Source organism: Condylostylus longicornis, unplaced genomic scaffold, assembly GCF_029603195.1.
Source record: "Condylostylus longicornis isolate FDR11 unplaced genomic scaffold, ASM2960319v2 ptg000040l, whole genome shotgun sequence".
Classification (NCBI taxonomy): Eukaryota; Metazoa; Arthropoda; class Insecta; order Diptera; family Dolichopodidae; genus Condylostylus; species Condylostylus longicornis.
In genome coordinates, this window is record NW_026578009.1 from 5,762,149 (window position 1) to 5,780,009 (window position 17,861).

At 24.8% G+C, this 17,861-nt stretch overlaps 1 protein-coding gene across 2 annotated transcripts in view; it reads left to right on the top strand.

The window, feature by feature from the left end:
• Positions 1-2,847: 2,847 nt before the first annotated feature.
• The window catches only part of LOC129609693 (uncharacterized protein MAL13P1.304), a 30,000-nt gene continuing 14,986 nt past the window's right edge, over positions 2,848-17,861 (top strand). Inside the window, exon 1 of one of the 2 annotated variants that reach the window (XM_055521796.1) lies at positions 2,848-3,341. In XM_055521796.1, the coding sequence (XP_055377771.1) occupies positions 3,268-3,341 (74 nt within the window). In that variant the 5' untranslated portion in view covers positions 2,848-3,267. Of the gene's footprint in view, positions 3,342-12,158; positions 12,282-17,861 lie in introns of those variants that run through there. The other variant, XM_055521797.1, reaches the window with a different exon arrangement.

Consider the following 17,861-nt stretch of genomic DNA (forward strand, 5'->3'; position numbering starts at 1 on the left):
AAAAAGTTGGAATAACAGCCCTTTTAATTGCCAAAGATTTTTACGTTTTTTTATTTTTATACCCGTATAAATGAATATTCAAAGTATGTTGTAAATTTACCCCTATAAACTTACATATGTAATATAAGTTCGATTGAAGTAGAGGTTAAAATAGCTGCCAACTCTAAAAATAATTTGATATCTCGAAACCTTTAAAATTTACTTGTGTGCAAGTTCTTATTAGAGTTATCCTAAAAATTCAAAAATAACATTGTCATATCCCAAAACCCATACAAATTACAATGCTGAAACTACAAATGACCAGGTGAAACTATGATTCTAACCGTTTAATCATTTTAAAAAAAAGTGTTAGTACGGAGTAATTTTTCCAACAGTTACATAGTTCTTAAAAAGTGTCAGTGTGAGTATCACAAACTTGACACGGTCAAACTACTTTTCTCTTTATGTTCAGAAGTTTTTTGCCCCATCTCAACATTAATTTTACCAATCAACAAACATATTTCAATTTTTTTATTTACAAATTGGCTGATATTTTAATTAATATGTATCTACATACATGCACATATACGTATGCACATTTACATGAAATATTTTGATAATCAAATATTTTTAATAAAAATATGGTATATATGTAAAAATAATTTATATGTACGTCAATTTTTAATAGAAATATTAACAGAATATTCCTCTTGGGCAAAATAAAAAAAAAAGTCGCCAAATAAATAGCCTCAATGTTAATAATGGAATGTTAGTAAAGGAAGATAATATTTATTTACATAATGTTTTTTCCATACATATTTGTACATATGTAATATGTTTAATTGATAGTTATTGGTTTTTTCCCTGCATATTTACGTATGTTGTATGTATATTGGAAAACAAAATCAAAAAATTAAGAATTAGAACTACACTCAACCAAGCTATGAAAGCTCAGCATATACTATATACTCGTAATATTTTCAAATATTGTCTAAAATCTTTTACACTATAAGCGATTTTCTTATAATTAGCACAAAAATCTGTTAAGTATAGCAGACTTTTTAAGGATCTTTAATTGGTAAAGGATAAACATTGTGTTCAAATTTTCTGATTTTTTTTTTATTTTGGTCGTCTATGACTGACTTACTGACTTTTTTGACTCATGATAAAGTAGGTAGCTACATATTTATGTATTCTAAATATAAAAAGTGATGAAAGCATTCTAAAAATATTAAAAGCTAATCCTTTTTGCCTGTGTGATATACCTAACAGTTTTGCTTTAAGTTTATCTATTTCAAAAACTTTGGACGATTTTTCTTAAAATAAATTAATATGTATGCATATACTTACATGTAATATTTTATCTCCAATCAGTTTGTATACATATATATATATATGTATACGTATGTATCTCCAAACTCCAACAAATTACAATCTCAAAAAAATGCATGCTGGTACCAAAATAGAGTCCAAATCGTTTTTTTTTATGAATTTCTATGAAGTTTTATAATAAAAAATTGATTTTAATTTTTTAGCGCTACTAATAGCTTTTATATTAGAACATATACCGTTGTTCTTCTTAAAATTGTCCTTTCGTTAAGTTTCCTTCCGTTGTTCTCTTTACATACATACACATATGTACATAATAAGTATGGAAGTATATTCATTAAATATAAAAAACTGATTATGTTAAATTTTACTTGGGACGTTCTTTTCTCCTAAAAAAAAGAAAAAATTCGTGTTCGTTTTTAAATCATAAAACAGCATCTTCAGATCCAGATCTTGCTCGATTTCGGAAGTATCAAGGAGCTCTTAATATCAAATAGCAAAGCAAAAGTTTTCAGTTGCTAAACATCATTGTTTGTTAACAAAGCGTCAAAACAGAAAAAATTAATTTTTCAACTTTTTAACTAGTTTTTAAATAAAAATAAAAAAATTCTGAATCTAAAATTGATTAGAAAATTTATTTATAAAAAAAAATAAATTGTTATTACAATATACATATTAAAAGAAACTTGTTTAACTTTCAAACCAATATTTAAATTATCCACAATGGCAGCTCCTATGGAACAAAATAAAATGAAAATGTTAAATAAATGCGCTTAATCCTCGACGCTCAATTTGAACGACAGCTACATCATGCCCTCGACGCTCAATTAGAACGACAACTACAACGTCATCAGCTGAGGTCGAAGAAACAACGCTGAACGATAAAATAAGCAAAGAATATATTAGATTAGAGAACAGTGATTTGCTTTGCTGCCATTATTATTTTTTTTTTGTAATATGTATTCGTTGTCGGTGACGTTCTCATTGAGCGTCGAGGGTAAAATTTTTAATGAAATACATAGTTTACTTACATTATGATGGGTAAACTGACAACTTTCATTCACATCAAATGTCGTTTATTTTTCAAACAAAAATAAATCTGGTGTAAATCGTTGATGTAATTTTGAAGCAATCATAAATTTACAGCGATGAAATTGAAAATCAACAAATCTTAAAGTCGGTTAAACGCATGAGTTTAATTATGTATTTTTTTTTATGTATTAAATGTATTTCTCATTTCACGAAAATAAAGTAAAAATTGGTGTTTTTTTTACTCAGAATAACAAGAATAAGACAGAATAGCTTTTTTTTTGAAAATATATATACACATTCAAAATTATTTTCAAATGACAAATTTCCTTTTTTGGAGATAAATATTTTTAGGTTCTCCTAAAAGTACTAGCAGGGAAATTTAGTGAGAACACATCAATATTTAATGCGCATGACTTTTAAGCTGTCATCAAACGTCACATCATATGCTACCGCTGACATTTACAGTTGTTTACAAAATATATTTTTACAAAATTTTGAGTTAGTGAATTTCAGAGAAATTGGTGAAATTTTTTGAAAAAATAAATTTAATTTTAAGAATTATTGATATTAAATTTTATAGATATGTAAATTTTTTTTTAAAATGTGATATTCAAATTTGTTAATGGAGCAGGGATTTTTGCGCTTAAAAGAGGTTCTTAAAATGAAAAAAGTGTAATTTCGGTGTTTTTTTTTATAAACTTTCCGAAACATTATTTTCAATTTCTTCATATTGTTTTGTAATGAAGTTGATATTTAAATTAATATGTATATCAGTAGGCTTGTATAATATTGGTTAAAAAATGACAAATTTTATTTAAACAAAAGTGTCCTACTTAATATGTGTGCATTTATCCTTATAACTTAAAAAATCAAAAAACTGAATGCAAAGTTTTAAAAATTTTCAACACAATCATTAAAATTTTAAATATGAGTAAACCAAGAAGTAGATCAAAATCAAAGGACCGATTCAAAACCAAGGATGGTGCAAATACTAAATCCACGTAAGTTCCATTCTTTTCTAATTGTTTTCTTTTTTTTTGTATTTTTCACACTATTATACAATACTTTATTGCATATGTACATACATATACAAAATCACATTCAATAATATTTAGATTTCAAGATAAAAAAACAGTTCATCATTCAGTCCCTAATATGCATATGTAGTAGATAAGTATCGAGATTTTGGCATTTCATTTAAATAAGACTGCTTGTGAGTAGAACAATCAATTTAATTTCGGTTTATGCGCGGCATTAATTTTAAATGACCTACTTTGATTGTATGTTACACTATTGTAGCGGCTAGTGTTCCCGTCAAACGAACTACACATGACTTTAGAATATTTAAACTTGGTTTAACTTCCTGGATAATTTAAAGATAATCACAATTTAAGTATTATTATAACTAATTCTTTAAATCACTTAAGCCAATTTTACAAAAACGCGTCTTTATAAAAGCACGAACATAATTTTGTTACAAATTGCGAATTTTCTCATTGGGATTATTATTACAAAATTTTTAAAATGAAAATGGAAACCTAGAAGACAATTATGAATTTCTATTTGTACTAAATCTAAATACTTATTTCAATCGTAGATTTCATACACAAGAAACTAATTTCAAAATAAAAATTCATATCTTGCATTATGTATCTAATGTATACCTATCTACTCTATACATAGACTATACAAAAATGAGAACAAAGATTTTCTTCAATACTATTGCCTTAATTTTTATTTAAGATACGAGTAATATAAATGTTTAGGACTTTTTTTTTAAAATGTGATATTTCCGTTTACAAGCTTTATCAAATTTTAGTTAGTATACTTAATGCATATACATACATACATTACATTGAAACTTCATGTTTTATGAATTCATAAAAAATATTTTCTTTGTTAAATTGAAATATTTTTAAAGATAAATTTAAAGAACAGCTGGTAATTGTAAATAATGGGTTATTTGTATCAAGTTGTGTCTGTATTTGGAATTTCATTTAAATTTTTCAAAACATTTTTTTAATTTCTTTGGTTAAATATGTACATATGAGCATATGTTGCTTCAATGTTTTATTACCTACCGAATTCAAGATAATATATAAGTATATTTGGTATTAAAAACCAAATTCTAGATAAAATACATAATATGTAAGCAGGTACCTATTTACATTTTTTAGGTAAAATACATAATTTGAAATTTGCATTTACAACTTTGAATTTGATAGGTAACTTGTAGAGGTATACTTCGTCGGTCCTTTGAGATGGTCATAGGGCTGAAGCAATAAATGGGATGAAACTTTCGTGATTATCCGTATTACTTTGGTATTGTAAATAAAATTACTTTAACTTAATTTATAATATTCACCATTCGCATAAATTCAGTTCATTCTATTTATTATTTTTGTTTCCCGTTTTCTTGATTTTGGTTTTTTTCTGCTCTTTTACCACAACTCATTAGTAATTCTTACGTATTGTTTCACAAAAATTAAATGAATTCAAAACTTTCTTGAAATTTTATAAACATTTTTGTGTAAATAGAATAGAGTCGAATTTCTTTGGGTTTTCATTTATTTTTACCGCTTTGTCTTTTACAAAAACTTTTAATTTTGATTCCAAATACAAAAAAAAAATAAGTACTAAAAAGTTTTTCTAATAGCAAGAATGCCTTCACTTTATAAAAACAGGATGACATGTCCAGAGGCATCAAAGTTTATTGATAAAAAAAAAGGCAATTTGTAAAACATACAAAAGGTGTAAATAAAAAAAAAGTGCTACAAAATTAAAAATAAGCAAAATTGGGAATTTATAAAAATAGAAAAAGTAATATGAGGTAGAAGGTATTTAGGCAAGACAAAGGACATATGCAAGACAATAAAAGACTGTTCTCTAAATTTCTCGAAAATATACAAAAGAAAAATTATGAACCTTATTTTGGCTAAATGTAAAAAATATACATAATACTTTTATTTTAAAAGGAAACTCAAATTATAAACAACAAAATTAAATACTGGACAGTTTAGAACACCAAAAAGAAATTGATAATCAAACAAAAATATTTTTAACTTTTACAAGAACTATAACTCAAAGAAGCAATTGCTAAATTTTTCTAAAAAGGTACGTTGTGTAACAAAATCTCAAAAATTGGGAAAAAATCTTTCAACGCAAATCGATGGTTATTTCTAAAATTATAAAATTAAATTTTAATAAATTCGGATCAAACCAGTAATTTTTAAAGTACTTAGCAAATTTTCTAGTGAAAACACTTTTTTTTAAGAAAAATTGTGAAAATACTTTTGTTTATATATTTTAAGTGTAGAAGTTTGGAAAGCAGGTGCAGACGAAATGACGAACGCACGAAATGAGGAAAAAGTAATAAACAACTTTTTTTTGGTTTTGTTGTTTTTTATACCACGTTTTTTTTTGTTATAACTAATAGCAAAATTTTTCAAAAATTTCTTCTGGTGAGCTAGCAAAATTTTTAATTTACCAAATTATCTATGAATAATTTTCTCATTTTACAATCACAGGAGTATTTTTTTACAGTATTTCAATATTGAATAAACTTCGCATAATAAAATATATTATAATTATTAAAAATTTGTACTTATAGTTGTAGGTAATAATTACGATTTACTTTTCTTTTGAACCTTGTTAAATTTTCTCTCCTTGTCCAGCACTAAATCGATACAATAAAACCAAATGAAAATCTTCAATTAAGTACTTATTATATGGAATGAGTTTCTGTGGTTGATATTATGTGTTTATATATATATATATATATATAAAATTTTATTACAAGGTGGTCTGCCACAAATTATTTTCTCTTCTTTTGACTAATAACGAGACACAATGAAAATTTTTAACTTAAAATAATAGATAACTAGAATTCGTCGATTTTTATTCAAAATATTTATTTATTTTTTTTTTACATCGCCTTCGATTTTAATAATTATTCTTATTTTTCTTGTTATTGTCTTTTATTAAAAATATAAGGAATAGGATATTGTCACGTCTTTTTATCCTTATATATATTTTCATTTATTTTATGTATCAATAAAGCAAAAAAATTTAAATTAGTTTCGAAAAAATAAAAATTAAAAGAATGAAAAAAAAAATATTTAGATCCCCAATTTATATGAAAGGAAATGGATGGCTCTTAGCAATCTTAAAAGGAAATGAAAACGCGATCAGAAATAGTAATTTACTTTTAATAAGAAATGTTACACACAATATAATAAACTTCACCAATTCTGAATAACTACACACAGTGTATATATATTAGTAATTTATAACACATATATATATATATATATATATCATATATAAATATAAATTATTGGTAAGATACATATTATAGGTTAATTACGGGTGAATAATTAAAAAAAAATCTGATGTGGTCAGCACATAACACACCGCAATGCGTGTTGTCTAGTTAAGAGAAAGTGTTTTATGTATTATTTGTTTTATGTATAAGAGAATATTATAAAAATTCCTGTTAAATACTTATTTCCACCTTGTAGGGCATTAGTAAGCTTATAGTTAAAATACCTGGAAAAATGTAAATTTGGCTCTTAGTAGAATTTGACTTTGTGCTATACTCGAATTCCCTGAAATGTTTCCTAGTTTCGGTAAAAACCCGAACTCAAATATCAAATTTCCAAAAATTCCATCAATACGTTCCGTAGATATGGTGAAAAATGTAAAATCGTCCCGCCGATCAGTTTCCGAGTCCTGATCTATCCAAAAAATGTATATGTTATTTGTAGTAATACGAAGAATTTAAATATCAAATTTTAGATCATTTCTGTTTATATAAGCAAAATGTATATTTATCCCTTAGTAAACGTCCAATTGCTGACGCTTTATTTCTTCCAAAAGTTAGGAGGTTTCGCGGACGGTCGAACGAGGCTTATATATGAAATTCCATGTAAGTCTGTTGAATATTTTCTCATAATGATCCAGAATGTAAAACAGGCCCGCTAAAACGTGCAGTTCCTTAAGCCTGACATATCCCAAAATTTGATCAATCCGTCCCACAATCGAAATAAACTTACATAGAAAATTTCATCAAAATCGGTCCAGCCGAACTTGAGATACACGCGTGCATACAGACCGACAGGAGTGCGTTCTCACCGAAAACTCGATATGCAAAATTTGTTGCCATCACATAACTTACCTATTGTATACACAATGCGGTTGGTACGAGTAATAAAATGGGATTGGTTTTAAGTGCAAAAACCTTAATATTATTTGATATTTGAAATACTTTTATTGAAGGTATAAAAAGCAAAGTAAAATAGGGAGTGTCAATTAATAAGAGTAAAATCTGTAAATGTTATGATGTAATATGGAACTTTGAACATCGGATATTTGATCCCCTAAAATTGCTCTAAATATCATGTGAATTCCAAATTTTAATAAAACCGTACTCTTTGTTATTCAAAAAAATAAAAAAGAACATTTTAACTGCAATCATAATTCTTTAGCAGTTCAAAGTCACTGATTGCGAATAGTAGTTTTATAAGGTTTAAATTCTATAAACGTAAACGAACCATTTCGAATGAATTTCTCTCAACTATTGGATTTTAGATCCGAGATCTAGTTGTCAGATTTAGTCAAAAATAGAATTTTTGAATTATAAATGGAATAGAATTTTGAGAACTTATTTTGGAAATTATTTTGAAAATTTTAACTTGAATATTTTTAATTATAACTTTCGGTTTAATATAAATTTAGATCTATAAATGAACGATAAAACTATTATTTATGAAATTAAGCTATTATGTTTTTATTTTAAAAAATGCAGTAAATATGGGAGGAATATTTTAAACAAACCTTCTATTAGCTTTTTCTTTAAATTTAATTACAATAAATTTGGACAATAGATTATTTAACTATAAAGAAAATTATTAAGAAATTAAGAAATTTTTTGTACGTATAGATTATAAAATATATGTAGATGTATTACACACAAAAAAATTATCCTTTCCATTATGCCAGAAGGGTTTCGGCCCAACAAAAATTCAAGATAAGTTGGTCAAAAATTAATTTATCGAATTTTGTTAAATTGCCGCAAATTTATTTAATACTAAAATTTTAATAGATAATAATTAATTTATAAAATGAACAAAAATTTGCTATAAAATGAGCTTATAATTTTGTCAAATCTCAAAGTGACCTACCAACGAAATATTTTCAATGGTGTTTGTTATTTATATATGAGAAACGGTATATTTTTGTAATATTTTAGGAATTGAACGTAACATTTTATTTCTGAGCTTTCATTTTATAAAAAATTATACTAAATTTGACAATGTTGAATTAAAATGGCATTATTTTCAAAACTAAAATAATCTTGAAGTTTAATTATATAATCTTAATCCCCTAGGAATGTCAAAATCGAAATTTAAAACTCTTCTTTCATCTGGGTAGGAAAATTATTCGATCATTTTCTAGATGCAAATAAATTTAATCAAAAAAATTCAAAAATAACCTTTTCTGTTTTCATTTACATAACAATCTATATTGAGATTTTATGAACTATATGAAATTTGAATATAAAAAAATTGCAAAAAAAAAAAAAAAGAATTACAATAAACTTTTGAATTACAATTGAAAATCAGGATTATAAATAATAAAAATGCGCAGATAAGACCAAGGAGAAGTCCTAAGAATGCATAATCACTGAAGTGTTAATAAAGAAAAATGAAATTTTGTGGACCTTTCCCTTTGTTTTTCTTTTGTATTTTTCTTATCTTCTCAGTTTTTTTTTCTTATAATGTCCAAAAGAAAATTATTTTAAAGGTGCTGTCTTCATTTTATTAAACACTGGGGCATCATTTCTTTTAACAAAAGAAATTCGGAAATGAATTTCTTAGAAGGAACGGAAATAATTTCTTATGCAATTTTTATATTAAGATGGTGAAAATTGCTAAAAATGGTTTGATGTTGTAACTTGTACTGTACACATAAATTGTAAACGGCCGCGTGCACGAGTATATAGAAAAGAAATAAAAGTGTATTCTTTAGAGTCCACAAATTTTTTTATTTAAATTTCTTTTTACCAATATTTACTTAACAATTTAAATAAGAATAAGTCGAGATTTTCTTTTTATATAATTTGAGGATTTTTAGTTTTTTTTTTTGGTTTCGTTTCCCCATTTTGAAATAATAAAAAATTTTAATTTATGGGCAAAAATATACCCAAAAGTTATTTGCTTTTCGGTTTCTAATTAAAAACAAAAGAAAAAAAAAAGAAAAATTAATAAATGTGACATTTTAAGAAAATTTATAATGAATAACTGTACACAATCTGTAGCATGGGTTACGCAATAATTCTTTTGCTTACACACACCTGTACCAATTGACCAAAAATATTAATTTAAAAAAATAAAAATTTATAAATTATGCAAAAAAAAAATTTCCCTGAAATATTAAAATGATTTAATTTTTAAGTTCAAAATCGCGATTCTTAACTAGATTTCCACAATTTATATTAAGATGTCGAAACGACAATTATACAAGTTAAAAAGATTTAACGAGGAATCTCTTTTTAACTTGTGATTTGACGAGGAGTTTTTTTTTTAACTTGTGATGTTATGAAAACCTTAAAACTCGTTATTATAACACTAAAGAAAAGTAAAAACGAAAGTTAAAAGGTTCCAAATCATCTGTTCTGTTAGTTTGCTTTTGTTAATTGAAAATATGAGAAAATGAAGCTGAAATTATCCAAAGTATAGTAATACGAGTACATGGGTTTTTAAATTTTTTTATGTTTAATAAAATGTTTTAATATTGTTAGTGTTATCCTCGAATAAGCAAAAATTATTAATCAAAATGGTATATATTAAATACACCTATTCAAAATTTTAAGATCTCGTTTCTGGCAAGACTTTCTTTATCCCGAGTTGAAGCTGATTTTTCCTTTGCAAGCAATTTCTCTACTACAGTACAAAAAAATATAAAACTGCATTCCAATGGAATCTTTATTTCAGTTTCAATATTTTTAATTAAAGCGCCTTGAATAATTTACAAAAATATATGAAAAAAGACGATTTCGGCTATCTTAATTTACTGCTCGGGAATGGAATACTTGCAAATATTCACAGCATTGTATTATCGAGTTTTTTTTAATTTGTGTAACCGGGATATCCAGTTTAGCTTCATAAAACTTATTACTACTTTGAAGAAGTTCAATCGAAATTTTTCTTTTTTTAATATTAAGCAGATATTTAAGTAAATTTGAAAAACAAACAACATACTGAATGATTCTTGAGTAAAATCAAGTATTGAAAATATTTAAGAAAGAGAAAAAATCATTGGAAAAATTAATGATCTTAACTAATGATCTGATGTTTAATGTTAATTGATAATTAAAATTAAAATTAATGTTATTACAGTGAAATTTGCACTAATTAAATAGAACAGTTAACCAGACATCAATTAGCACAAATGTGTCGTTTTTGCTATCATCACAACCAGGTTATCATCGAACGTTCGATTACACGTTGCCTATCTAAGGCACCCGGTTCTTTTGAGGAATCAGTTTAGGTCTCTATTATCTGAATATTCGATATCTCATCCAGTTAAACCAAATCTGCCCGATATGATTTTACATATTATATGCTGTTTTGATAAAAGTACAATACAAAAAATTTAAAAAAAAATTATAAATTATTACCAAAATATTAAATTTTTAATTATCGCCTTCAATACACAATATTATACCAATAAATGTATTTTCTTTTGCAGATAATTGCCACGCATGACAGTTAAATCATGTTACAATGAACACGTTTTTAGTAAAATTATTTTTAATATAAAATAACAATTGAATCCCTCCACCTATACGAACACAAATACTATTCCATTCATAAAAATTTTTAAACATGTTTTTTTTATTACCTTTCAATTCGATTCTCGTTTCTCAATTTCAAAAATTTTTATTTTTTTTTCTTGTATTTTATTTTCTCTCACATTCTCTCCATCAAAATTTGTTATTCTCTTGAAGGTCATTTCTTAATTCTTATCATTTTATTAAAAAAAAAAATACTCAAAGTAAACCAAATTTATAATATTATTTCTCTCTCATATATCCCTTGTTGTGTATGAAAAAAGGATAATTTTATTGTTACTGATTAAAGGTACATAATAGATAAAAGAAAAACAAAGAAAAAAATTCTGTATATCCTTTGAGGTTTTTTGTTTTATACTTTTCTCTAAAAGATTATATGTTTATTCTAGAAATATTCAGTCCCATGCGGACATTCAAGCTCTTCGGTAATATCTGTTCTTTTCTATATAAATCAAATGTTGATTTTCTTCTCAAGAACCAAAATTTTTTTCTACTTATAATAGTATATAAATATGTGTCTATAATATAAGAAATATTTTGATAGTACATGCATAGCATATTTAATATAAGTAAATGTGATATAATGTGATTGTATTTAATACACGAGAAAAAAAATTTAAAAGGGATACTCCCATTAAGGATTGGTTTCTTTTAGTTTTTTTTGCAATAATCATAATAATAGCTGTAATATAATAAAAAAAAATAGATAAGTTCGACTGAGATTATAGTGGTGATAGTTTTTTTTTTTTCTTGCATTGCATTTTATTGAGAAGTGCATTTAAGGCTAAAATTAAAATCGGAGTAAGTGCTTGATATTGTAAAAAAATATTAAAGAAATTAAAAATTAAGAATGATTCTTTTTTTTTAAATTTAAAAAAGTAAAGTTTATATAAACATAATTTAAAAAAAAAAATAAGTTAAAAACGATCACATTGGGTGCATACTTGAAATAAGTGTAAAAAGATCAAGAAATAACAGTTAAACACGAGACGAGAAGGAATTTTATACATCTACTGTGGAAAAAATTTGTGAAAATTACTAAGAAAGTGAAAAATAACATACAAAAAATTAAAAATTTTTATAAAAAGTATGACGTTCTATAACCAGTTTAGTACATATTTTAAGTAATTCCTAACTGCACTGTAACCAAAAATTTTAAACTCTAATTTGATAAAAAATCCATCCGCATTTATTTTTCAGATAAGTTATAGCTTACAGAAATGTATTTCACATTTCGGGTAACAAGATGTCGAGTTAAAAATTAAAGAAAAATTACATTAAATACTCGTATATTTTAATTTTTGCGATTAATCTAAGTGGATTTGTTCTTAATATAAATTTCTACATATTCTTACTAGGGTGAAAATTTCATTGCTTTTGCAACAAAATATAAATGCCTTCAAAATTAATTTTTATAATTTTTTGAAATTTTTTTATTAAACTTCTTTAAGCTCACTTAATATTTGTAAAATATATTTCTAATTAAATTTTATCAGAAACATTTGTTATACACAATATATATAATTTTCATTAAAAAAATTTTGAATTGTGATTAAATAATCAGTCGACTAAATAAATAATCACCATTTGTTTATCCGTTTACAAAACGTGTATGTCCATAAAGATAAAAAGTTGAGATAATCAACCAAATTTATTTAAAAAATTCAATTTTCTACTACAAAAAAATTTTTATTAATGCTCGCTTTTCTACCCCCATAATCTTCAAATTATTTTTACCAAGTTTTTCAGAATGCAATTTTATTACAACACATCTCGTTGAGGCATAATCATAAGAAGTTTTTGAAGTCGACAAGAACAGAAAATGTCATAAACGAAGTTCCCTGTCAAAGTGGACCTAATAAAATATATTTTGAAATATAAGGTAGTTCATCTGCTTTGTAAATTTAAACTAAAAGGTGTAAATTGGGAATGAATTAATTCATAATCATCTATTAAATTAAGATTTTAGAACAGCTGATAATATCACCGCATTACAATTATGTTAATTTTTTTTTAACTGCCGCAATTTACCTTTCGTAAATTGTATTAGTTGCCTGAATATTCATAATTATTATTTAGATATGTTAACAAAAACCAAAAACAAGGCATAATATAAGTAAATCATATAAGTAAAAACATGTTGGCCTTCAAAATTTGTAAAATTATACTCGGGTCTGTAATTTGTAATACAACTTAATCTTTCATAATTTCTTGATTACGAATTCAATAAGTTCTGTTGTTGCCTGCCCATTGAATTAACTTTTATGAAATTAACAAATCATCGGTATTATGTTTTTTTTTCACATAAATGAATTATCTGAATACCGGAATCGTCCTTATTAAAACTTTTGTAAAATTGATAAATTGTTCAGCTTACAATTTAATAACAGAAATTGTTCATCTGCAATTTAATTTCAAGAACGATATTAATACAAGAATGCTTGTAAATTCGATAAAATGGAAAAGAAAATTTAGAAAAATATTGGGTAATATGAATTCTGCCAACTACACCTACACGTAGAACAGTATTTTCTCATAAAATAATGTCCCATACAATGAAAATGCCTATGAAGACAACTTGTATTTTTTCATAGTAAACAACTTCGCTTATCCACATTTTTCTCCATAATGGGAATTTATTACAAATATTTTCGTTAATATAGTTCCTTTTTATTACATTTCCAATAAAATTGGAAAAAATGTGATTGACTTGGGTCGCAGATGGCCACATAATTAATAACAACCGTTATCTCAAAATTTGTTTTTAGTTTTTGATTTTCCTTTTCACGGTCTGTTGCAAGACTTTAAGATTTAATCATTATTTTTCCGAAATTGTAAGTTATTCAAAACTTTTGTAAAATTAAAAATCCAATTGTAAGTGTCTTTTCATAAAAAATTCAATACCTGATTTTAACCCATACAACATAATCGTCACATTCGTTTAATTAATATTGTTTTTCATTTTTTTTTTTTTACTTAATCCTAAAACTATGCAAATAATTATGATATATTTTGGTAAATTAGTAGCAGTGTTTACATACAATTTCTTTTAACAATCGTTCTCAACGTTTCATTTCCCTTTGGCTAGAAATTAATACAAACACAAAATTAGTTTGTTGGCAAGGGGAATAAAGTGTATGTCAATTATTGATACAAGAGTCGCCGCATGACATACGAAAGATTCGAATTTACTTATTTCATTTTTAATAAAAAATTCAATTAAAACTTCGACCATTTTTCGCAACATCTCAAAAGTGTTGTTCTGCAAAAACTCTTAATTATTAATCAATATTGCTATAAGAGTTCCATTTGATTAATTTTTGATATTCCTGAAAAAAACTGAAGTGAAATTGATTTCCAATCTAATAAAATTTCATTAAAATCATCACATTTTAGGCGATTCAAGATCTTTCTTTAACAATGAGATTCGGTAAAGAACTTAAGTTTTTCAAATTTCTATCATAGTATTGTTCGAAATGAAATTCATAAAATTTTGCTAATATAAAATAAATTGTATAGCAAAATAAAAAAACAAAAAAACAGAAACATTTCAAGAAAACTCTATATAAGATAGCACATTTCCGAAAAAAAAAATTTCACATATTTTGTACGCATTTTGCATATTAATTAAAGTATCCTTTAACCAAATACATCTCAATTTATCTCTTCGATATTCAACTTTCAAAAAGACAGGAACCTACAAAATTTTCCTTTTTTTTGTAAGTTTAATATAAGTTTATGCAATAACAATAACACATCTTGAATAAAAGCTAAAATTTTCCAAAAAAAAAAAAAAATTTTTCAAAATTATTTTTTTTAATAAGAGTCCTTTACTATGTTCTCTACAAGAATCAAACGGAAATTATCACAATTCTAACAAAAAAAAAGTATTATTTGATTCGTTTCTTGTCTCAAGAGAGAAATATCTTAAAGGGGAGTGCTAATAAGGGGGACTGTTGAGAAAAAATTTGTGGTTCCCATAAAATATTTATCGCTTTATTTATAAAATATAAAAAAGGTACACAATTTATGTTTGTACATTTTTATTATCATTTATACTACACTTATATAACATAAGAGTTTAAAGGCATTATTAACAATATACTTGTCAAATCTATAATAATGTTAAAGGGAAGAACAAATGTCAGTGAGCGGTGAAAGCGGTAGACTTTTTTTTCCTGTTTGTTTTTTCTTTAAGGTGAGAATAATAAAGTATTAAGACGTGAAAGTTTCTTTTTGATTGCTAGCTATGCAGACAACAAAAAAATAAATGCTTCAATGAGAAAATATTCGTTGTAAATCGGTAAGAGAATTGGCATGAGTGTGAGTAGGTAAATGAAAATAGGGAGACGAAGAATTAAAAAGAAAAATGAAAACTTCTCTTTTGGCTTTTTAAACAAAAACAAAAACACAAGTCAAGTATAATATGAAAAATTTTAAGGTACAAAAGTTATAATAAATGCGAATCATTATAAAGAATTAACCTGGAAAAAGGAGAAAATAAAAACAAGAAAAGATGAATTTTGAAAAATTCAAAAAAAAGAAAAAAATTTATAGAATCCCCTTATTTTGTTAAAATAAAAAATGAGCTATGAATTGGAAGGAGATTCTTTTTCCTTTTTTTTTTTTTTTGGAAACGTTCTTTTTTTAATTAGCACGTTTCGCGCGAGATTTGTGTAACAATTTTCTCATTTTTTATTTATTTTTTTTTTTTTTGTTTCTTTTCTTTGTATTTGTTATGAAAATATTCACATAAATTAGCGCTTTTGGAATTTAACATTTCTTTTCGTTTGTTTTCTTTATTTTACGTTATAAAAAAAATTAAAAGTCATCCTTCGTATTCTAGGTTATTCTTAAAAATATTGCTAATAAATTTATAGTTAAATTTAATATTTTTCTCGTAGCTTGTAACAAATCAAAATTGTCATATTCAGTTTTATTAACGTAGAATAATTCTTAAAATTTATTTAATTAAGGGTTGTTAAAATTGAACTTGCTTATTCAGAAACAGTCCATATTATTCGGCAAATAAAAAATATTAAATTTATCAGCTCTTAATCTAATTTTACGAAGGAGGCTTACATTGATTTTCTAAACGACACCAAGCTGTAGACCAAAAAGGAAGCCCGTTGTCAAGCCACGAAATCGACAATTCCATTAGGAATTTAGTCGAATTACTGTAACCCTCTTATACGATTTCTGAACAAATTATAATGAAAAATATAGTCCATAAATTCGCATTTCTGAATAAAATTTTATGTTAAGAAGTTAAAAAATGCAAAGATATGCAATGCAATGCAAAAAACAATTCGGAAAATGTACATACAAATATACGTCAACATTTATAATATGCTCAAGTACATACATTATTATGGTTTTAACTAGAACAGTATATGAAAATCTACATTGTAACACGGCCATAACATTTACCTGTACAAATAATTTTACTGTTAATTCTATTGCTTGATATTTTTGTACATGGTCACATGCATTTATTATCTACTTCATATATCTATATATATATATATATATGTAGCCGTATTATTTATAAGGTAAATGAAATAAGAAAAAATTTGTCATAAATCTTTAATTACGATCAGATTGAAATTTATTCCTTTATACTTTTTAAATCTTCTAGTCTACAAAATAATTTAATTTTAAAAAAAGCAGGTAAAGTTATTTCATTGTAAATTTTATGAAATTAATTAAGATTTTTTTTTTTTATAAATGGAAAATTTTAAAACCTGATTGTAATGGTTAAATTTTTTGAAGATTTTGTCAGTTAGTTAACAAAACTTTTTTAAAAAAACAGAAATCATGTTGATCACAGGCCTCCCCATGTACCGTCCAAATTTATTTCAGTTCAAAACTTATTTCAGTCGAAAATAGTTGAAAATGCCCACAGTGAATTTAATAAGTAATTTTCCTTGGGAAGTTCTTTTAGCCGAAAATAATAAAATTTCAATAAAAAATAATTATTTTTCGGTACTGATAATAAAATTTTTGAAATACAATTATTGGATGAGAATTTCTTGACAAACTTTTACTCATTTACCTAAACAATTAAACATATTCTATTAAACAGCATTAATTTTCGACATTTCCTTAAAATTTATTCTTTAAATTTTTCGTTCAATACTTTTGATCTTCTTCCAACAATAAAATAGAAACTTATTTTTAAAACGAGCTTGCGAAGAAAAATTTTGTTCTAAATATAAAATAATTTTGCTCTATAAAATGGATCGTTCATGAAAAATTATTACACATATAAATATTCGAAGGACTTTAATAAATTTTTTATTTAAGGATTTTTTAAAATTACATTGAAATTATTTAAATAACTAATGTATTAAAAATTAATTTAAAAAAAAAATATACACCTAAAAGTTTGCAAAATGAAAAATATAATTATATAACCTTCCCTAAATTTCGTTAACTACATACATACATAATGTAAATGAAACGGTATAGCAGTCATAAATTTCCATGAACACCTATATATACAATATGTATCTATAATTTTGTAATATGTACATAGATATAAACATAAAAAGTATTTATGAGAAAACAATTAAATTTAGGTTAATAATTATTTTTCTTGTTAAACACAACGCAACATCTTGTAAGGAACAAATTAAAAGGCATTTACGAGTCTTATGATAAGAAC